The 24,074-nt window shown below is 43.1% G+C and overlaps 1 protein-coding gene across 1 annotated transcript in view; it reads right to left on the bottom strand.

Annotated features, from left to right (window-relative positions):
• Positions 1-467: 467 nt before the first annotated feature.
• The window catches only part of GRIN2A (glutamate ionotropic receptor NMDA type subunit 2A), a 523,242-nt gene continuing 499,635 nt past the window's right edge, over positions 468-24,074 (bottom strand). Inside the window, exons 11-13 of the mRNA XM_030213245.1 lie at positions 18,448-18,635; positions 7,918-8,156; positions 468-2,359 (exon numbers count right to left, since the gene is read on the bottom strand). Of these exons, the coding sequence (XP_030069105.1) occupies positions 569-2,359; positions 7,918-8,156; positions 18,448-18,635 (2,218 nt within the window). The 3' untranslated portion in view covers positions 468-568. The remainder of the gene's footprint in view (positions 2,360-7,917; positions 8,157-18,447; positions 18,636-24,074) is intronic.

Raw genomic sequence — 24,074 nt, 5'->3', positions numbered from 1 at the left:
AACACATTTTTCTGCTCGTTTTGAGTTTGGGATCCTGAGTATTTTTGCCTATGATCACAAACACACTAAATATACATAAATTTAAAGCCTGACTTTCTAATTGCTTGTATACTTCTGCCCATTGCACAAATGCATCTCACTTGCAACTTTTTTTCTGTCAGACTACATGTGTATAATATTGCTTAGTTTGGTAGGAGGAAATTAGTAAACACCGGATGGAATGTGGGAATGAAATGTTATTCAGCAAATGAATTTATGATTTAAAAAAAAGAAAATATGTCAAAGGACTGCTGATAATGCAAGAAAAAAATAGCTGCCAGCATACATTTTGGGCCACTGTAAGAAGATGTAATTTACATAAATAGCTAATCTTATCTGTTCTTCAGCCATGCCCTGGATACATTTACAAGTAACATGTCTACTTATGGCAAATTATGTGCATAACAATTCACTGAGGATAGTACAAATAGCTGTTTACCGAGGTGTTGCTTAAAAATATCTTTTTCACCTCAACAGTGTTGGCAATATGACAGTATATCTTCCTATGGATAAAGTAATCACACAAGACTTAAACATCGGATTCAATACTAGGCATTTTCTTAAACACTCGTCTATTGCTGCCGGAATTTGAAACCCTCGGAGTTGAGTATACAGTATTCTTATGTGCAGCATAAGGCATAGCATCCTCTGAAACGTACTTGTCATTGAGGATTCGTCCATCTCTGGAGGAATATGAGGATGTGGATTTTACAGATGACCTTAAATAATTATTTCTGGCTTTTGAAGCTATTGACTGTTTATAAATGTCAGAGGAGCTTCGCCCATGAACCATCTGCTGGCCCTCATGACAAGAGTGCAGAAAAGGATTATCTGAAGAGCGATCAGGGTACAGAGACTTGCTCCGTCTATTGTCCTCCAAAGTTTGGGTGAAAAGTGCGGCTTTGTTGCTCATAAGTTTTTCTGTCGGGGCATTAATCATATTTGCATAAGGATTTTCTTCTATTAACCTTTCTTTATCTTTCAAACTTGCACTACGAGAGGATCTTCCAAGATTTATTTCCCTAGGCTTATCAAGGATGTTGTCGTAAGAGTGCTGTCGACTAATTTTCAGCTTGTCCTTTTTTTGAAAATGAGCAGTATTATTGTGGACGCATTCATGCTCATACATATTTTGGGAGTGCATTGAGGGGGTAGACTCTTGCAGCATTTGATCTTCATCAATGTCATACAAGTTCCCCATATGCAAGCAAGCATCACACTTAAATGGAGACCTGGTTGTGTAGTGTCCCATGTAATTGGGCAAACTAGAAAGACAACTTCTGCAGTGGGTGGAATTTTGCCTGTATCTATCGTTTATCTTAATTAGGGAAGCATTTTTCTCCTTTAAGCTGTAGTGCTTTGGATAAAGTTTATACTGGCTGTTATTTGGAAGACTATCATCATTGTGTATGGGAGTCCTATTAATGTGTACAGCTGGTTCTGCTTTTCTGTAGTTGTCATTGTGATCTTGATAAACCTCAGGGTACTGTATATCCTCTGCAATGGCAACATTCTCAGGGTACTGAGGATTGTTCCTACGGAAAGTGGACTCTTTGTCTGTTTCAATTGTGTAAATTTTGTCACGAGTTGAACTTTGTTTACTTTTTAGATATGTCAGTTCCACTTCACTGCAGTCTCTGGGGTGCTTAGAGGACACCGCTCGCTTTTTCACACTATTCTTGACTTTGTGGTGTTTATTGTTGGTCTCTGGTTCCACGTGGCAAGGGATTCGACTTGAGTTTTCTGAGGCATCCGAATGGACACCATCTTCTGGCAGAAACCTCTGATTCTGCGTGGAAGTTTGACTTTTTTCGAGGCTATTTTCTTTCAGTGAACTTTGGTGTTGGCGTAAGGTTTCTACAGATTTCTTCCACAGTTGCCTTGGTCTTGAGTTTACCTTGGCCTCCGCACTGACAGCAACTTCAACAGTGTTTGGATTCGACTCATTCAGAGTTAGAGGATGCTGGCCTTGGAAAACATAGTTATTGAGGTTTTCTTTATGCCGATTGCTGGCAAATACTGGCAGTTCATTTATGTTGTCTCCAGTGTGCATGTTTTCCTTTGGCTGGAAGGATCTGTTGTCAGCATATATCAAATTCCCCTTATCTATGGTCATGTCCGTCAGTAGGGAACCTCTGTGAATAAAATCAGAAGTCCTTTTGGGGGAGTTTGGTTGTGTAGGATTGAGCTTGGACACATTGGTCATATTTTTCTCTGATCTCAGAATTTTCAGCATGTTTGTCTGAGAATTGGTCAAGGTAAAGTCTGGTGTTTTCTTCTTTTCTTCAATGTGCACACCATGAATACAGCTATAAATACCCTGTGACAAGAGCAATGCAAACAATCCAAGTTATTAACTGCATTCCTCAAGTTGGTTTACCTGTCAGCAAATCTGATTTCTACTCAGCAGTGCGATTAAATTTTACCTTACATGTTTATTTGCTTATTAACCTGGAGAACAAGATCTCCTTCAATCACTCTATTGAAGGAAAATCTCTATGAAGCAATGCAGTAAAACATTCCCTGTTTTTATCAGCACCATTTATAAGGAAAGTTTAAGTTTCTCAGCAACTACAAATCTTAAAATAAAATGAAATATGTGACATGCAAAGGGCAATTCTATATCTGGGTGCAGACATTTTTATACCCCGTAAAGAATTAACCCCCCCCCCCCCCCCCGTTTATAAAACCACACAAGTGGCTGCCAGCACGCTAATGCCGACACAGCCCATTCACTTTGAATGGGTTGTGTCAGCATTACTGTGCGGCAGCTGCTAGGGTGGCTTTGTAAACAGAGGTGTGTGTGTGTGTGTGGCGGGGGGGGGGGGGGGGGGGAAATTACAAACGACTAGCAGTTATGCATGGAAGAGTACTGTTACCTGTCAAAGTGCCAGCAGGGCACCTAAGCCCTACTCTGTAACGACACGCATGAATGGCGTAAGGGGGAACTCTATAAATAGGACTAGGGTCTGATAAAAGTCGATGCTCAACATTATTCCATAAAGGTTGCTTACAGTCTATTAAAGACAAACAAAAAGGACAAATTTGGGATTAGAGAGTACGTTTATTTTGGGAATGATTAAAATAACATGAGTACTGAACCCGTGGATGAACGAAAAGCAGCCTCAGAAAGATCAGCTTTAATCCTAGATTTGAATAGAGCTGGGGAAAGAGCATGACATACAGATTCAAGAAGTCTATCCCACTACCACAACATACTTTTTTCACAGTATTGGACTATTTCCATGATTCCTGCAGTCATTTTCTAGCAACCGAGTTCCCAAGAAATCTCCAGTGTTTTCACAAAGAAACTTAACTACATCTCCCCGAGGTGCAATTAAATTTTACCTACTGTGAAATCATTAATGAGCTGATTTGCATGATTTTTCAGATCATTAGCTATCTTGCATAATTTCTGCAAAACATTCTCACAAACAAAGAAAAAAACAGCATGCTCAAACACAGCAATAGCACGTGTTAAGCTTCACAAACACAACAGCTGTGCTATGTGCCAGCTTTGCATGTTGTATCATCTTGGTGAAGCCATTCAAAGCTCAGTACATTGGCCTCTTTGTGACACAGAGACACAATAAATCCATTTGGTAAACGGAATTATTTCATGACACAGATTTAGGAAAGCAAAATATTTTTTAAAAGAAATGACATTTTATTTTCATACGAAGGGGCAACATGAAGAGTAATCCCATCTCTTGAGGCAAGGAATGGCAGAAATCAAGAAGTTGCCAGAGCTTTGAGAGAGAAGGCAGGAAAAACCCTGGAATGCAAGTTGAAATATTCTCTTCAAATGACAGTGTTGGTCTTGAGCATGTTAATGTTATCTCCCTATGCTTCAGTTAATTCAGTTATACAGTAATTGGCTAATGACAATATTGCTTTATTACACTTTTTATTTTGTAAATTGGAGTTCTGGGTGTTAGCTAGGAAGCTGCAAGATCACTCACCATTGAGACAGCTGTATTTATGTTTCTACTGCAGAATCCTAGGGTTCCACAAGCTCTCTTTTCAGCTATTGTGCAAGCAAGGAAGTTGGCATTCCCACACATGCCCAGTTTATCAGCATGAACTGAGCATGTACGGGAGTGCTGGCTTCGGTGGCTGAAGCACACCGCCGACTTCCTCCCTGCTCAGGAAGCATGGGTACAGGCCTCTTTGGCTAAACTAAATCAAAGGTAAGCCCCTCCAAAGCAGCAAGGGGGAGTTGGGGAGAGGGGAAAGATGCTGAATCAAGGGTGGGATAGTGAGAAGGAAGAGAGAGGGAGAGAAATTGGACCCAGGGGTGGAGGGGTGAAGAGAGACCTGAGATGCGGGACTATAGCAGAGGACAGGAGGGAAGAAGAATGGGATGGGGGGAGCGAAGGAGGGAGAAGAAGGGAGCAGAAGTTGGATGGAATGGGGAAAAAAGGGGAATGGGGGTAGAAGCTGGATGGGACTCCGGGGATGGAGGGGAAGGGGAGCAGAAGCTGGATAGGATGGAGGGAAGGGGAAGGAGAGCAGAAGCTGGACTGGTTGGGGAGTGGGGAAGGGGAGCAGAAGCTGAATTGGATAGGGAGAGGAGCAGAAGCTCCTCAAGGGGAGGATTCCACGATGTATGAAAAAAATATTTTAGGGGTTCCGCCACTGTAAAAGTTTGGGAACCACTGTTTTACTGTATTAAAAACTTAAGGTGCGTTAGGATGGAATGATTATCACAAAGTCACAAAAATGTGTTCTTAGCATATCTTTGTCCACAATCAGGGGCATTTTCGAAAGAGAAGGGCGCCCATCTTCCGACACAAATTGGGAGATGGGCGTCCTTCTCTCAGGGTTGCCCAAATTTGCATAATTGAAAGCTGATTTTGGGCGCCCTCAACTGCAGTCCGTCGCAGGGATGACCAAAGTTCATGGGGGTGTGTCGAAGGTGTAGCGAAGGCGGGACTGGGGCGTGCTTCAGGCAGGCGAACCCAAGCCCATCCCCCCCTACCTGTTACTCTTGTGCTGGTAAATGTGAGCCCTTCAAAACCCACCCGAAACCCACTGTACCCACATGTAGGTGCCCCCCCTCACCCCTTAGGGCTATGGTAGTGGTGTACAGTTGTGGGGAGTGGGTTTTGGGGGGGGGGGGTTGGGGGGCTCAGCACTGAAGGTAAGGGAGCTATGCACCTGGGAGCAATTTGTGAAGTCCATTGCAGTGCCCCCTAGGGTGCCCGGTTGGTGTCCTGGCATGGGAGGGGGACCAGTGCACTACGAATGCTGGCTCTTCCCAGGACCAAATGCCTTGGATTTGGTCATTCTTGAGATGGGCGTCCTCGGTTTCCATTATGGCCGAAAACCAGGGACGACCATCTCTAAGGTCGTCCATCTCAACATTTAGGTCAACCATTTCTAAGGTCGACCTGAATGTTGGGATTTGGGCGTCCCCAACCGTATTATCGAAACAAAAGATGGACGCCCATCTTGTTTCGATAATACGAGTTTCCCCGCCCCTTCGCCGGGACGTCCTTAGAGATGGGCGCCCCTAGAGATGGTCGTGCCCATTCCATTATGCCCCTCCACGTCGGCTATATGACCAAAAGCCGAGTGACTCAAGCTATGAAGTAATGAAATGTTCACAGCTGGAGAAGAAGTTCAATGGTATAATACTTAAGGGGCTTGATATTCAGTCGGCACCGATCAGTGTTTTGCTGACCGCTGCTGGCATTGTCCCTGGAAATTTAATACTGGGTCATGTCCAGGCTCCAGCACTGAATTTCCAGATATATGGTACCGACAAAAGCATAGTCGGTTAAGTGCAATATTTAGTACTTAAGCAGTTATGGTGAACTGCATAAAGATAGGACTGACTTTTATGCGGTTACTTTGGTTAAGTGCTGAATATCGGCACTTAGCTGGCGAGGTACTGATTCTGCCCTTGGGATGCCCCAAAAATAGCCAGTTTCATATTGGGCACTAACCAGACATTTTCAGTGGCACTTTCCGGTTAAATACCACTGAAAGGGAAAAGGAATGAGACTTGATATTCCGCCTTTCTGTGTTTTTTGCAACTACATTCAAAGCGGTTTCCATAGTATATACAGGTACTTATTTGTAACTAGGGCAATGGAAGGTTAAGTGACTTGCCCAGAGTCACAAGGAGCTGTAGAGGGAATTGAACCCAGTTCCCCAGGATCAACCTCTGCTGCACAAACCACTAAGCTACTCCTGCAAAAGTCAAAAATATCCAGATAGCCCCAGACAAGTGATTTAAATGGCCAGGAGCCTCTCCTGGTTGTTTAAATTATTTTAAATATCTGGCCCAAGATTTTTAAAACTTATTTTCATTCCTTTGACTGTAAAAAAAAATGAGTTATGTCATAGTAATGCTCATGTCTGTCTGCTTTAATGCACCTATGAAACAACAAAGCAAGGTTACCAGTCGGTCACATATCTGACTTCGGCCATCTGCATCCATTCCAAAGCAGGGGCGTAACCAGACTTTGGCGGGAGGGGGTCAAGAGCCCGAGGTGAGGGGACACATTTTAGCCCCCCCCTGGGACCGCCGCCCCCCTACCATTTTTGACCCTCCCCTGCCGCCACCACCACCACCTTTGACCGCCCCCGGTGCCAACCCTTTCGACCCCCTCTTCCCACCGCCGCCAACCCTCCCCCGCCGCCATCGACTCACAGAAACAGAAGCCTTGCAGATCAGCAACGCGGCCGCGCCGGAGAAGAGGACTTCGGCTGGCGGGGGTTGGGGACCCCCGCCAGCAAAGGTACCCGACGGCGGCGGCAGGGGAGGGTTGGCGGCGGGAGGGGTGGGTCAAAGGGATTGGCCAAATCTACGGGAGCCCATGCCCCTGTGGCCCCACGTAGCTACGCCCCTGTTCCAAAGCACATTTCATAACAACCCATTTATTCAAGAAGAACTGTTGTGTTCAGAAATTCAAGTTGTCTTAGTCAGGTCAGGTGTAAATGGTTATGTGGTTGGATGATGAGTTCTATACCTAACTGAATTGAGAGCTATTTTACCTCATGAAGAGCTGCCGACTGCTGCTGAGAGCATCTGTTTTATATTGCTGCAGTCACATGGGGGGTGGGGTGAGGGGACATGCTGTCATTATCAGCTGCTTTGCTGTTGGCACAAAATGGCTTTCGTCTGTGACAGCCAGCAGCCCTCATCAAGGCAAGCAAGCTCATAACTCGTGAATCTAAATTTTGGCATCCAGCCAGGTAGGGACTTCTACTTGGTTAGAAAAAAAGGCAATGGGGTTGGAACAGAGCAGTTATTCTTTAAATACACATGCATAAACTCAGTCCTACAATGAGCATTCCAACAGTTTTAACTCAGATCTTTTCAGAACAATCACTGCAAGACAAACTGTAGCTCAACAGATCACGAGCAAGTATTTCCCACGTATAACTCATTTCACATAACAATTCCAACATACTCTGATTTAGTCAATGGATTTCAGAAGATTGACTTTCTTTCTTTGGGTTTATAGTCACTCCAGAGAAAATTTTTCTTTACTCAACATGTAATTAAACTCTGGAATTCGTTACCAGAGAATGTGGTAAAGGCAGTTAGCTTAGCGGGGTTTTGATACATGGTGACCCCTGAGGAAGGCTTTAGGCTGAAACATGGCCCATGTAGGGTCAGGATTGTTTACGCCTTTGGTGGGTCAAGATTATACACACATTTGGTGACTGTTGAAGAATAAAGAGTTTTTAGAAGCCTGGACTTCTGTTTTGTCCGATTACCTTGGAACATTATTCTTCTCCCCTGTTTTCTTTTATAGAAAATGAAAATGTATAGCCTGTTTCGGTTTATGGAACCGAAGAGAAATGGATATAAGGAAGCATTGTTATTACTCATTATGAAAGAAATGATTATGTTATACAGACCCTGCTGATTGAGAACAGCAATCCTGGTTTTCCTGAACAGACACCAGTAAAGCAGAACCGAAGCTTCCAATAAAATAAATGCTCCCAAATGAAGGTTATAAGGCTGAGTGCCATGGCTGCAGCCAGCATATAGAACACGCCGGCCATGTTATCGATGTCCAGCTGACTGCTCATCACTTCATTTTTCTCTGTGTGACAGATTCCAGTCAGCCACAGTGTTTCCAGCTCCTCCATCTCACCTGAAAAAAAAAAGGAGAGGTTTTCTCATCAGAATTTGAGAAACACAATGCTGCAGTTCCCCCAGGTAGAAATGTTTGTAAAACAGGAAACAATGATAAGAATCCAAAACAAAACTAAATTCATGAAGGGGTAGAACAGTCTTTTTGGGCTTTAGATCCCAAATATGCTCTGATAATCAGAAGAAAAGCCCTTTTACTACAGGGTGTTAAGCTCTTAATGTAGCGTTAATGTGGGAAAACAGGCTACTGCAAAATAAAACATTTTCAGTATTTTGCCTATTTTTGCACGCAAAGTGCGCGTTAACTATTTAAAAAATATATTTTTGTACAGGGGGCATGTCATAGGTGGAGAATGTCTCTAAACTATAGTCAATCCCTATATGGGGACTAAGGGTGTTCAGAAAATAAGGATACCAAACTCTTCATTAAGAATCATATATTAGGTTGAAGGGGAGGAGAATTCAGTATAGGCTGTTCCTTCAGCCGAGCAAATTTTTAGTGAGACTAGCCGTAATGAAACGGCTCACTATAAACGCTCTATACATCATCAAGACTCCTGTAAATGAAACCCTTCTACCCAATTCTAATACTTTTCATTACAAAATATGTAATCAAGAAACGAGAGAGAGAAACGTTTTATGAACACCCCCTCTTTTTCTTTCCCCCCCCCCCCCCCCCCCCCCCACCATTACAGCTAGTCTCACTAAACAACAGCTCGGCTGAAAGACCAGCCTATACTGAATTCTCCTTCCCTTCAACCTAATATATGGTTCTTGATGTAGAGTTTGGGATCCTTATTTTTTTGAACATCCCTAGTCCCCATATAGGGATTGACTATAGTTTAGAGAAAAAATTAAAAGCAAAGCATTCATGCAGCAAGCACCCCATAAGTCCTTTTGAATACTGCCCAGTACGGGCTTTTGTTGTTATTTAATTTTTTTAATTGCATAGAATGTTTTAGATTTATGGAGCGCCCAGAAGAACTCCTAAAGTGGCAGACAGCAAAGTAAATATGAATGAAATGTGGAAATCTTAAAACATCTGTGTATGTTTGATTGGAAAACTGCTCATATGCATGATAGTGTGTTATGACAAGGAAAGGTGCCAAAACCTTCTGTTCTTAAAAGAAAACAAAAACAATAAAACAGAAAAAAAAAACCACTGGCCCCTTTCTTATAGCAAAAAACACTTTCAGAAGGCTGCAGCACCTCCTTTGAATAAAGCAGTGCAGTTGCCATGTAAGTCCACAGGAAGGGGATGTTAGCTCCTGAAAGATAGTTAAGAAATGCATTAGATTAGCCCAGTTAAAAGGTCTCATGTTTACATTTATTTTTGGTGTTGTAGTATTTTACAGCAGATCTGAACACTTACCTTGTTAAAAATGCCTGCTCAGACGTTGCTTCCTGTACAACCAGACTGACTGCATATGTCCCTGCTTTCTATCTGTACCTTATCCTCACTTCCTCTCATATATTTAAAATCATCTGACTAAAGAACATAAGTATTGCCATACTAGGACAGACTGAAGGTCCATCAAGTCCAGCATCCTGTTTCCAACAGTGGCCAATCCAGGTTACAAGTACCTGGCAAGATCCCAAATCAGTACAATACATTTTATACTGCATTGCCTAGAAATAAGCAGTGGATTTTCCCATATCCATTTTAATAATTGGTTATGGATTTTTCTTTTAGGAAGCCATCCAAACCTGTTTTAAACCCTGCTAAGCTAACTGCTTTTACTACATTCTTTGGCAACGAATTCCAGAGTTTAATTATACATTGAGTGAAGAAATATTTTCTCTGGTTCGTTTTAAATTTACTACTTTGTAGCTTCATTACTTGCCCCCTAGTCCTAGTATTTTTGGAAAGAGTAAACAAGCGATTCACGTCTACCCGTTTCACTCTTATTTTATAGATCTCTATCTATCATATCTCCCTCAGCCGTCTTTTATCCAAGCTGAAGAGCCCTAGCCGCTTTAGCCTTTCCTCATAGTCTATGCATTCAAGCATAGTCTTCCAAGGTAGGTTGTTACAGAGCTATAACCTTCTGGTGTGGTATTGCTACACATACAAAATGCCATAATGGCACTGAAAAAAAAGATAATATTCCAGAAAGCACGAAAAGATCCCAGAGGAACAGGGGACTCTTCCTTCTGTGGGACTCTTATCAATGTTATTCACTTGGGGGTACATCTGGAATGAAAGAAGGCTATTTGTTTACCAGGAATCAAATGGACCAAGTGAAGCCGGCAAAATGCTCGTCAGAGCCGGCCATCTTTTTTCCATTATCGGCCGAAGCTGGCCATCTCATAACCATGCCCCCGTCCCGCATTCCATACCCTTCTGAAACACCCCCTTTAACTTTGGCCGGCTCTGTGACGGAAAGCAGTTGGAGCCGGCCAAAATCGGCTTTCCATTAAACCGATTTGGCTGGGTTCAGGAGATGGCCAGCCATCTCCCGATTTGTGTCGGAAGATGGCCGACAATCTCTTTTGAAAATAAGCAGGATAGTGGCTGGCAAGTAATATTTTTAATCACCTTTTTTGGGGGGTGGGAGGGGATTAGTGACCACTGGGGGAGTAAGGGGAGGTCATTACTGATTCTCTCCAGTGGTCATTTAGGGCACCTTTTTGTGTCTTATTCATTATAAAAAACAGGTCTAGCTCAAAATGTCTTAGTTTTAATCCTGGACAGTTTTGTTTTGTTCCATTATGGCTGAAAAATGTCTAAGAGCTAGGAACAGCCAGATCCTGCCCTTGAACGCACTTCTGATGGATTTCATAGAAAAATTTCTAAAAATTGGTTTTGAAAATACCAATTTAGACATTTTAGTGAGAAAAACATCCAAATGCAGATTTATGTCAGTTTTGGGATGTTTTTTTCCTTTTGAAAATGAGCTCCAGAGTAACCTATGGAGTGCGCTAAAATTAGCACGTGCAGTACGCTAGCGTCGCCCATATGTTCCTATGTCTAATCATTAGCACGTGCTAAAAACGCTAACGCGCCCTTAAAGCTGCTTAGTAAACAAAGCCCCTGGTTATTAATACAATGAGACAATTTTGAAGGTTAGAGTAAGCTCACTGTCAATGTAAAGGTTTAAGGTATCATATTATTCAGAGTTTATTTGCCTAAGAGAGAATAGCTGGAAACAGGTATTGATTTGCACAAACTAAAGTGATTTAACATTCACTGACCTATGAATTAATGCATGTTAAGTAAATTAGTGCTCATTAAAAATGCTATAGGGGCAATTCTTTTTAAAATTCTTTATTTATAGGTTACAATTAATTAAATCTACAGCCATTAGAAGTGATGGAAATAAAAAAATAAACATTAAGGCAATATAGTCATAGATGGAAACAGCATGCCAGTGCCACTGGGTTTCCTCCACAGTGCCAGCAGTATCTGGACTGCTGGAGAAGACGTTATTGGGCCCTTGCTTCCTGCGTCTGCCTTCAGTTGAGACCCCCAGAGTCAGGCCTCAGCACTCCCCCATGAACCCAAACCGGAACAGGAGCCAGCATATGGAGCACAGACTGCAGGGCTCTCTGAGTCTGCACCTGCCACCACATGCATACAAATTTGGTCTCGAGCCCAGCGGCCCAGGTAAAATAAACACTTTCTAACATGTACAGTGAGTGTAATGCTGGGGGTGGGTTATTCCCAGCCTAGGGGGAAAATTGGTGTATTTAATCATTAAGGGGTCCTTTTACAAAGGCACACTGAAAAATGTCTTGCGGTAGTGTAGGGCACGGGTTTTGGGCGCACGCCGATCCATTTTTTAGCGCGTCTGTAAAAATGGCCTCTTTTTTTGCCGCGTGTCTATTTTGGATCCGAGACCTTACCGCCAGCCATACACCTAGCGGTAAAGAATTTGGGCGGTAATGACCTATGCAAGTCAAATGCCACTTGGCACGTGTAACGGAAATCAAAAATATTTTTCAGATGTGCGTAGCGGACCCACGCCAAAATTGAAATTACCGCAAGGGCCAAGGGGTAATCAGACAGTAACTCTAATTTGGCACGCGTTTGGCACACATAGGCGCCTACGCGGCTTAGTAAAAGGTGCCCTAAATATACCTTTTTTTTCCCCTAGGCAGTGTAGAGCCCATCCCCACCCAAAAACCCACCAACAATAAATTTTAATGTTGGTGGGTTTCTGGATGGAAGTGCGCTCAGTGCCCAGGTTAAAATTTTTAAAAAAAGTTGTACATCTTATTAAGCTGGTGGGATTTTGGGTGGGGATGGTCTCTGCTGTGCCCAGGTTAAAAATTTAAAAAAAAAAAGCTTTATATTTAATGTAGGTAGGTTGATGGGTGGGGGGTGGGGGGTGGGCTCTGCAATGTTGTGCTTCAGAGATGGCAGACTATGGGGGGATGGGTAGAGCGTAGGACAGGGTTGACACTAGGCTACAGAGAAGGGTGGGGGATAGGGTGAGGCTGATACCTAGGTACAGGATGGATGTGGGGAAAGGAAGGGAAGGGCTGATGCTGGGCTATGGGGATGGATGGGGGGGCAGCAGGGAAGGCTAGGGCTGATTCTGAGCTACAGGGATGGATGGGGGGTAGGAAAGGAAGGGTAGGGCTGATGCCAGGTTATAGGCATGGATGAGGGGAGTAAGGAAGGGAAGGCTAGGGCTGATTCCGAGCTACAGGGATGAATGGGGGGTAGGAAAGGAAGGGTAGGGCTGATGCCAGGTTATAGGTATGGATGAGGGGAGTAGGGAAGGGAAGGGTAGGGCTGAATCCTGGCCACAAGGATGGATGGGGTGGGGGATAGTAAGGGAAGGGTAGGACTGATGTCAGGCTACAGGGAGGGGTGGGGGATAGGGTGAGGCTGATACCTAGGTACAGGATGGATGTGGAGAAGGTAAGGGAAAGGCCAATGCAGGGTTATGGGGTGGATGGGGGGTAGGGTAGAGAAGGGAAGGGCTGATACCGGGTTATGGGGATGGAAGGAGGGCAGCAGGGAAGGCTAGGGCTGATTCTGATCTACATGGATGGAGGGGGGGGGTAGGAAAGGAAGGGTAGGGCTGATGCCAGGTTATAGGCATGGATGAGGGGAGTAGGGAAGGGTAGGGCTGAATCCCGGCCAGAAGAATGAATGGGGTGGAGGATAGAAGGGAAGGGTAGGACTGATGTCAGGCTACAGGGAGGGATGGGGGGCTAGGGAAGGGCAGGGCTGATGCTGGACTACTGGACAATTTCAAATTTTTGGTCCTTTATTCTGTAATTGACGAGGGTTGGTCTGTGTTCTGCAAAGTGAGAGATTCTTCTGGCATGTGGTTTGTGTTGGGATCTATGTCAGTCTGACTTGTCTGACTTTTCCAATGCAACACGTATTGCTGTTGTGTATATTCACTGCTGCATTTTTAAAAGTACTCTTAATAGTATTTGTGTGTTCAGAATTGGTGGTGTTAAGGTTTGCTACATAGACTCTGAGTATGTATGTGGTTTATATTGATGCTGGACAACAAAATGACACAAAATTATTCAGGGTCGTCAAGTCGCAGGAGGAATGTGAACGATTACAGGAGGACCTTGCGAGACTGGGAGAATGGGCGTGCAAGTGGCAGATGAAGTTCAATGTTGACAAGTGCAAAGTGATGCATGTGGGTAAGAGGAACCCGAATTATAGCTACGTCTTGCAAGGTTCCGCGTTAGGAGTTACGGATCAAGAAAGGGATCTGGGTGTCGTCGTCGATGATACGCTGAAACCTTCTGCTCAGTGTGCTGCTGCGGCTAGGAAAGCGAATAGAATGTTGGGTGTTATTAAGAAGGGTATGGAGTCCAGGTGTGCGGATGTTATAATGCCGTTGTATCGCTCCATGGTGCGACCGCACCTGGAGTATTGTGTTCAGTACTGGTCTCCGTATCTCAAAAAAGATATAGTAGAATTGGAAAAGGTACAGCGAAGGGCGACGAAAATGATAGTGGGGATGGGACGACTTTCCTATGAAGAGAGGCTGAGAAGGCTAGGGCTTTTCAGCTTGGAGAAGAGACGGCTGAGGGGAGATATGATAGAAGTGTATAAAATAATGAGTGGAATGGATCGGGTGGATGTGAAGCGACTGTTCACGCTATCCAAAAATACTAGGACTAGAGGGCATGAGTTGAAGCTACAGTGTGGTAAATTTAAAACGAATCGGAGAAAATTTTTCTTCACCCAACGTGTAATTAGACTCTGGAATTCATTGCCGGAGAACGTGGTACGGGCGGTTAGCTTGACGGAGTTTAAAAAGGGGTTAGATAGATTCCTAAAGGACAAGTCCATAGACCGCTATTAAATGGACTGGAAAAATTCCTCATTTTTAGGTATAACTTGTCTGGAATGTTTTTACGTTTGGGGAGCGTGCCAGGTGCCCTTGACCTGGATTGGCCACTGTCGGTGACAGGATGCTGGGCTAGATGGACCTTTGGTCTTTCCCAGTATGGCACTACTTATGTACTTATGTACTTATGTTTATTAGAAATCCTTCATCAAGTGTACTCTAAGGAACTATGTAGGAGTATCTCAAGAAACGCTACTCACACCTATATACATAGTGCCCACCCATATTGCTCTGCGCCCACCCAAAATGCCAGGTCTGGCTCTGCCACTGTAACCAGGTATCTATCTGCATAGCACCTAGGTATGACCACTTATTCCAACCCTCGAGCTGGTATAAGTGCAGCACATACTCATATAACTTACAATATTCCATAAAATATGTACGTGAATGGGAGCCCCACCTATATCCTGCCCCATGTGGACATCCCTGTTGCAAATACCCACCATGTAAGATACATGGGTGTTTGTAGAATAGCGCTTAGACAGCATGCTGGCATATACCTGTGTAAATGCACATGTAACGCATGTTATGCTAACATTCTAAACATTCTCCAAATTAACAGCATCCGTGACTTCTCTCAATGGAGGAGGCTCCTAAATCTTCCAATAACAGTGCCCAGCTCCAGATCAATTACAAATTCTTCTCATAACTAACACTTATGTCTAGTAGTACTACTGGATCTATCGGATGTGCATGTCACCACTACTATGGCTCAATTTATCAAGCCAAGCTTTGCTTAGAGTAGGCATGTATTCATCATTGATCCAAATTTTATTATTTTTTAACTTTTTTATTTTTAATCTATCTATTATCAAAAAACTTATTTTTCAAACTTAAAGTACTTAGCTTAAAAGCTTTTTCTTTTTTATTTACTCAATTCTCAATTTTCCCATATTAGACTGGAGGAGACTTCTCGTACCATTGGCATTAATTAGAATTTACGCGTGCAACTTGCTAGGTGTATTCTATAAATTCTAATGCACACTGCCACAAAGGGGGTGTGGCCATGGGCGGACCATGGGTGTTCCAAAAACCTATGTGCACTATTATAGAATACACCAGCTCTGCAACTAACATAGGCCCTCCAGGGACAGAGAAATACTCAGTGTACCTGAGTGTAACTTACTTTGAGCTACTACTGAAAAAGGTGTGAGCAAAATCCAAATAAATAAATAAATAATTTACATACACAAATGTTAGCTTCTAGTATATAGAATTGCCTCTTATATGTCTTATTTAGTTGGAAAAAGTATGCATAGAAAACGTAGGTGCAAATGCCTGTGAGAAACCTGCCAAGTGTCTTGCATTCTGTGGGAGATTCCTGCTATTTTTTGGGAGGGGGGGATGTATCACCTGTACTGCTGCTGAGGGGCAGAGCACACTACTTCATATTTCCTGTTCATATCTCATTCTGCACATGCCTTAGTTTGCAGACAGCAGCAGCTAGAGACAAGCCATGCTGTAACTGCAGGCTGGGGAAGTGTGAGAGTCAGACCTACAGACATCAAATTACTGTCAGAGGTCTCAGAGCAACCAGGAAGGGGGGAAAAAAAAGACTGCTGAGCTGGGTGAGGTAGGAAAGCAAGTGTTAATGATGCTTCTGGGATTGAGGACTCCATGGGGAAAATGTGCCCCTCTGAGAACCCCAGCTACCAAACCAGAACTGCTCTGTTCTGCATATCAGTGACAATGTCTACATGGTCCCACATTGCTTGTTCTGTCACAGTTCAGTGAGGCAGCAGTATATAATTGCCAGTGAGAGGTTCTCTGCTTTTGGGTAAATGGAAGGTGCAGGAGAAAGACTGTGGACTACTGCTGTTTTCTCTTCTCTACATTCTAGGATGAGTTGCTCCGTGGGATTCATTACTGGAGTGGTATTCGTTGGGGGAGGGGGCAGGGATGAGTGGGGAGATGAACTGCAATGGAGGATCAACTTTTAGATTTTCCAGTTGTTAGCATGTGTCAATGTTTAATTCTGCCTTATAAGGGTAATTCTATAAACTGAGCACTAATATTTATGTGCCCATTGACCCCAGATTTGATATAGCGTGACCAAAATTGCACACGCAAATCCATTCATATTCTGTGTTTGTGCACGCAATGTAATTATTTAAGCTAATCAGTGCTGATAATTACCACTTAACAAACAATTATTGATACTAATTGGCATTAATTAGAATTTACGCATGCAACTTGCTAGGTGTATTCTATAAAGTGGTGCATGCAAATTCTAATGCACACTGTCAAAAAGGGTGTGTGGCCATGGGCGGTCCGTGGGTGTTCCAAGAATCTATGTGCACAATTACAGAATACACCAACTCTGGACCTAACTTAGGCACTTGTATTTACACCAAGTTTTACTTGGTATAAATGGATGCATCTAGAGCTAGGTACATGCATGGCTACTAGGCGTATTCTATAAACAAGCTAGGCGAATACGCCTAGGCGGACATATTTTTGACACTGATTTTTCAGGCACTTTCCTGTGTTTGTAAATATTTAGAATACTAGTATACACACGCTTGTACGCACTTTCACACGTCTATTCCAGCGTGTCAGGTAAGCACTATTCTGCAAATGCCCACTTAGCTTACATAGCGCGTATTTGCAAGGTGGGTGTACATTGGGGAGTAGCAGGCTATAAATTACATGCTTCCCTGTCACATTTAGGCACTTAAACCAGTACTGTGGCTTCAATCTCTAAATGACTACCGTTTGATCCTTCTTATTTATTTATTTATTTATTTTACTTATAACGGCATTTATATCTCATATTTTCCAGAGAGATCTGGTTCAATGTGGCTTACAAAAATAAAATATTACAAGATGGCAATACAGGGAAAGATAACTACACAGTAGATATGGTGTTTTGTCATGTTCATAAACATTAACCTCTGTGGGGAAATTTACTTTAAACCAGAGTACAATTACTCCGTATATCCACTAAATACTCACTGTTTCTGAATTAAACATTCAATCTTATCAATAACATTTATTTATTAAATCATTAGACATGAACCCTCTAACAATACAATATAACACAAAGTGCCCCCAGAATTCCAAACCACCCTCTCCTTCAATCACACACACACACACACATGCACTGCCGATATTTGCATAATTGATTAGGCTACCATCCCTTTCTTTGGAATATCCTCTAAGCCCCTATACACCAGTTGAGCTCAATCATCATCTTGCGGGATTCCCCCGTTGACGTATACTTCAAATGAGTCTCAAATGTTCATGGAAAGTTCTTGTCACAAATCCAAAAGCAAGTCCAAAACCAAGTGTGGTGGACTTTGGGTGGTGGACTTTGGTCCTGGGGAACAGAGGAACTGAGTTTGATTCCCACTTCAGGCACAGGCAGCTCCTTGTGACTCTAGGCAAGTCACTTAACCCTCCATTGCCCCAGATACAAATAAGTACCTGTATACAATATGTAAGCCACATTGAGCCTGCCATGAGTGAGAAAGCGCAGGGTACAAATGTAAATAAAATAAAAATAAATTTTGAGAATTACCCTCTATGGGTGGAGATCTGAAAATTAAATCACCACGTGCACTTTTTCTCCTTCAACCTAACCTCACTCCTCTTTCCTTGCAGACAAAATTATCCATCTTGTAAAACAGCACATGTACTTTTACCTGACAAGGAGGAGGAATCACACAAAATATTTTACTTGCTTTCAAGGTAGTGTGCATTGATTTAGTTGGGAGTGAGGAAGAGGAGGTTACTTTGGAGTTTCTTTTCTGCTGTTCAATTTCTGTTCACCCCAAAACAGAATCACTGCAACCCACCAGAACGTCAACATCAATGATGAATTTGGATGGCAATCGTTACCGACCCAATAAATCATGCTTACCAGTAACCACAGTAAAACTATGGCTCATGAAAGGCAGGAAGAAAATGTGAAACGTTTATCCTCTAACATAAGATAAACACGAACAATATTTATCCTACCATCGCCAACAAACTGAAGTAGGGCTAGGTCAATAGGCCGCTTCCACCGTGAACCCTTTTGGAGCGCAATTCCATAACCTGTGGTGGCAAAGACATAGCCACTGCCTATTGTTACCAGCTTACAGCCCTCGTCTCTCCCAGCCATGTAGTTCAGCACTGCTGCATCGTAAATGAAGGCATCCAACTTCCTGAAATAAAAAAATGACACGTACAACAGATTAGTTAGAAAACAGTAATGATCTGAAATTGTTTTGTCTTAATAATTGAGATCCGATGAAATGCAACACAGAAATTGCAATTAGTAAGAAGACCACAATATTTTATGCCACATGTGCCTTTATAAAACATATTCCTCAAATTATACCCACAAGTATATGTGGAGGGGCATAATCGAAAGGGATGCCCAAGTTTTACTGAGGACGTCCTCTCAGGACGTACCGATGGAGGGCCAGGGAAACCCGTATTATCAAAACAAGATAAACGTCCTTCTTTCGTTTCGATAATATGGTCAGGGATGCCCAAATCTTGAAATTTAGGTTGTCCTTAGAGATGGTCGTCCCTAGACTTGGTAATTTCTGATCTTCGGCAATAATGGAAACCAAGGACGCCCATCTCAGAAACAACCAAATCCAAGCCCTTTGGTCGTGGGAGGAGCCAGAAATGATTAGTAGTAGTAGCTTTATAAAATCACTGTTTTAGTACATGGCATGCTATTGCCCGCAGTAAGGGGCCCTTTTACTATAGCACATGCCAAGCCGGCACTACCACCCAACTAGTGTGTGAGCTGGGCAGTAATTCTGAATTTGGCGTACGTCGAATCCCGCAGTAGAAAATAATTTACCTGGCGGTAAACAGCAATTGACACACATTGCATGCTTACCATGTGGGTAGCGTGTGAGACCTTACCGCTAGATCAATGGTTGACAGCAAGGTCTCAGGCCGAAAATGGACGCACGCTGGTTTCAATTTTAGCATACATCCATTTTCTGGCTCCTTAAAAAAAGACCCTTTTTTCTAGACGCAGTAAAAAAAATGGCCCAGTGCGTGCTCAAAAGACGCGCTTGCACTGCTGCAGGCCACTTTTCACTGAAGCTTAGTAAAAGGGCCCCGAAGTTTAGTGCATGAACCCCAATGAGTTGCATGTAAAAAGGCATCTTGCTTTTGCTTTGCTGTTGCAATATGTTTGGAAAAAATCAAGACGACATACATTAATTGAAGCTAAAAGTAGCACAGATTTGATTCCTCACAATAATTAATCATTTATGCAATTGAGCTCCTTGAATGGAAAAGCAATGTGTTACTACAGCTATTGGCTCAGAAAAGTAAAATAACTAATTACTTGCTAATTAATTGATCTGGAGACACTGCTACTTAACCGAAAATGAGCTTCTTTAGGACCATGTGCTCGATATATTTTTCTGAACAAAATAAGACCGTTAAACTAGGGATTAAAACTGCACAGGGTGAGGCAAAAAAAAAAAAAAAGTTATCCCCTAGAGTTTTCTGCCATGTTGTCAGCAACCACTTGAATTTCAACAAGAATTTCTCTGTATTTATTTAGTCATCATAGTTATGTATTACTATTAAACAAGATTTAATTGTCTTAAACTATGTAAGTGTTACTACCTAGTGATTTTTGCACATTAGGGGCCCTGTTTACTAAGGCGTGTTTGCGTTTTTAACGTGCCTACAATTAGCATGCGTGCTAACCATGTAGGCGCTTATAGGGATATTGTAGGCACGTACACAGTTAACGTGCATACATGGTTAACGCTCGTTAAAAACATTAACGTGCTTATAACACGGCTTAGTAAACAGGGCCCTAAGAATATTAAAGTTAAAACACAGTAAAATAATATCATTCACATGATACAATTAACAATCAGGCTTATTTTCGAAAGAGAAGGGCGCCCATCCTTCGACACAAATCGCAAGATGGGTGTCCTTCTCACAGGGTCGCCCAAATCGGCATAATCGAAAGCCAATTTTGGGCATCCTCAACTGCTTTCCGTCACGGGGACAACCAAAGTTCACGGGGGCGTGTCGGAGGCGAAGGTGGGACTGGGGTGTGCCTAACACATGGGCGTCCTCGACCGATAATGGAAAAAAGAAGGGTGTCCCTGATGAACAATTGGATGACTTTACCTGGTCCTTTTTTTCTTACGACAAAGCCACAAAAATGTGCCCTAAATGACCAATTGACCACCGGAGGGAATCGGGGATGACCTCCCCTTACTCCCCCAGTGGTCACTAACCTCCTCCCACCCTAAAAAAATGTTTTAAATATTTTTTCCAGCTTCTATGCCAGCCTCAAATATCATACCCAGCACCATCACAGCAGTATGCAGATCCCTGGAGCAGTTTTATTGGGAGCAGTGCACTTCAGGCAGGCGGACCCAGGCCCATCCCCCCCTACCTGTTACACTTGTGGTGGTAAATGTGAGCCCTTCAAAACCCACCAGAAACCCACTGTACCCACATGTAGGTGCCCCTCTTCACCCCTTAGGGCTATGATAGTGGTGTACAGTTGTGGGGAGTGGGTTTTGGGGGGCTCAGCACACAAGGTAAGGGAGCTGTGCACCTGGGAGTTATTTCTGAAGTCCACTGCAGTGCCCCCTAGGGTGCCCAGTTGGTGTCTTGGCATGTCAGGGGGACAAGTGCACTATGAATGCTGGCTCCTCCCACGACCAAAGGGCTTGGATTTGGTCGTTTCTCAGACGGGTGTCCTCGGTTTCCATTATCGCCGTAAATCGGGGACGACCATCTCTAGGGATGACCATCTCTAAGGTCGACCTAAATTTCACGATTTGGGCGTCCCCGACCGTATTATCAAAACAAAAGATGGATGCCCATCTTGTTTTGATAATACAGGTTTCCCCGCCCCTTCGCCGGGACGTCCTGCAAGGATGTCCTCAGGAAAACTTGGGCGCCCCTTTCGATTATGCCCCTCAATCTGTCAGAATTTTGTAGTCACTGTGAATACTCAAAGAGGCATATTTTCAAAGCACTTAGATTCACAAAGTTCCATAATAACCTATGCAACTTTATAAGTCTAAGTGCTTTGAAAATGAGCCCCACTGAGTATGTCCACCGCCAGTTTTAATACAGGCCTCTGGTCACTTTAGGAAGTTCTTAGCAACCTTGTCGATTGGTCCCTTTGGCAGGGCTGACCCAGATCATCTGCAGCACTTCCGTGAGTTTGGCAAGTGTTTCATCTTTGGATAGAGCTTGTGATAGACCTCCAACATTGTTCCCCAGAAAAAAAGTCTACATTCCTGTGTCGTCATTAACAGTAAGCTAATACCCCCATTTTTTTCAAATAATAGTAGTTTTACAGTGCACAATCCAACAGTGGAAGCTGAACAAACTATCATACATTCAAAAACAAAATTTCCTGCTCAACTTGTTGGCATACATGTGACCTATACACAAACTCGAATAAGGAAAAAATATGGCACAGATGAAAAAAGCAAGGAGGGAAAAAAAAGACAGAAAGTATAGCCTCAAAGCTTAACGCTCTCTCAGAGACAATGTCTCAAGAATAGGGACCACGGCAGATACTATCACAGACAAACCAAGGGACCCTTTTACTAAGGCGCGTAGGCACCTACGCGCATCCAATGCGCATCAGTTTGGAACTGCCGCCTGGCTACTGTGAGCCCCAGGTGGTAATTCCATTTCTTACGTGTGTCCGATATGTGCAGCAGAAAATATATTTTTATTTTCTACCGCGTGGCGCTAACCAGGTGGTAATTGGCAGTGTACGTGCACTGACGATTACCGCCCGGTTAACGCATGAGACCTTACCACCAAGTCAATGGGTGGCGGTAAGGTCTCAGGCCCAAAATTGACACGTGCCAGTTTTTATTTTGCCGCACATTCATTTTCGGCTAAAAAAAGGCCTTTTTTGCAGGCGCGCTGAAAAATGGACCTGTGGGCATCCAATACACATGCCTACAACTGCGCAGGCCATTTTTCAGTGCACCTTAGTAAAAGGACCCCTAAGGACCCTGTTTACTAAGCCACACTAGTCTTTTTAGCATGTGCTAAAATTAGCGTGCGTTCAGTTCTGGTCGCCTCATCTCAAAAAAGATATAAAGGAATTGGAGAAGGTGCAGAGAAGGGCGACAAAAATGATAAAAGGGATGGGACGACTACCCTATGAGGAGAGGTTAAGATGGCTAGGACTCTTTAGCCTGGAGAAAAGGCGGCTGAGGGGTGATATGATAGAGGTATACAAAATAATGAGTGGGGTAGAGCGGACTGATGTGAAGCGTTTGTTTACACTTTCTAACAATAATAGAACCAGGGGACACAAGATGAAATTAGAATGTGGTAGGTTTAAAACAAATCGGAGAAAGTTTTTCTTTACTCAGTGCATAGTTAGACTCTGGAACTCATTGCCGGAAAGGTAGTGATGGCAGTTGGCCTTGTTGAGTTTAAAGGGGGTCTGGATAGATTCCTGAAGGAAAAGTCCATTGATCGTTATTACATTTTGGGTTTTTGCCATGTTCTTGGGGCCTGGATTGGCCGCTGTCAGAGACAGAGTGCTGGGCTTGATGGACCTTTGGTCTTTTCCCAGTGTGGCGGTACTTACGTGCTTATGTGCTAAATGCTAGAGTTGCCCATATGTTTCTATTGGTGACTTAGCATTTAGAGTGAACTAAAAGTACTATCATGACCTTAGTGCTGCTTAGTAAACAGGGCCCTGTCACTACCTAACATCACAATAGAGGTGGAGAAAAAAGCCAAACTGCATTGAAAAAACTACACCACAAAAGTGTGAACAGTCACAGTATAACAACAACAACAAAAAAAAACATTAAATGCATTTGTGTATGCAAAACCCAACTGTACAGGGAGGAGTGGTCTGAAACACACACACACACACACACACACACACACACACACACACACACACACACACACATAAAATAGAGAAACATGATATGCAGAAAAGAAACTCAACTCTGAAGTCTTCAATGCATGCATATAGTCCAGTTGGAACTGGATGAAATACCTAACAAGGGGCCCCTCATTTTGCCAAAGCTGCATCAGGGGTAGAGACGTTTCAGTGCGAACGTTTTTCAATGCACAAATATCGAAGGGTGGTCATACTAAAAAGTCTGAAACTTTGCCGTGTTTAAAGATAATCTTATTCCACTCAGCACATAAACATAGATAGTAACAACAAGCAAAACTGTAAAATTTCATGTTGAAATTCCAAGCAGTTGCTGAGAAAATAACAAAAAACTCTAGGGAGGTTTTTTTTTTTTTTTTTTGCCTCCCCTATAGGTTAAGAAAGGAAGCCAACTATTTAAGCAATGAAAAGGATGCACCAAGGGGTCCTTTTACCAAGGTGTGTTGAAAAATGGCCTGCAGTAGTGTAGACGTGTGTTTTGGGCACGTGCAGAATTATTTTTTAGTGCAGCTACAAAAAATGCCTTTTTATTTGTGCCAAAAATGGAGGTGCGGCAAAATGAAAATTGCTGTGCTTCCATTTTGGGTCTGAGACCTTACCGCAAGCCATTGACCTAGCGGTAAGGTCTCACACGGTAACTGGGCGGTAATGGTCTACACATCATGTGTAGCGGATGCGCACCAAAACTGAAATTACTGCAAGGGCC

Source organism: Microcaecilia unicolor, chromosome 8 (genome assembly GCF_901765095.1).
Source record: "Microcaecilia unicolor chromosome 8, aMicUni1.1, whole genome shotgun sequence".
NCBI lineage: Eukaryota > Metazoa > Chordata > Amphibia > Gymnophiona > Siphonopidae > Microcaecilia > Microcaecilia unicolor.
This window is presented reverse-complemented; position numbering and strand designations above follow the sequence as displayed.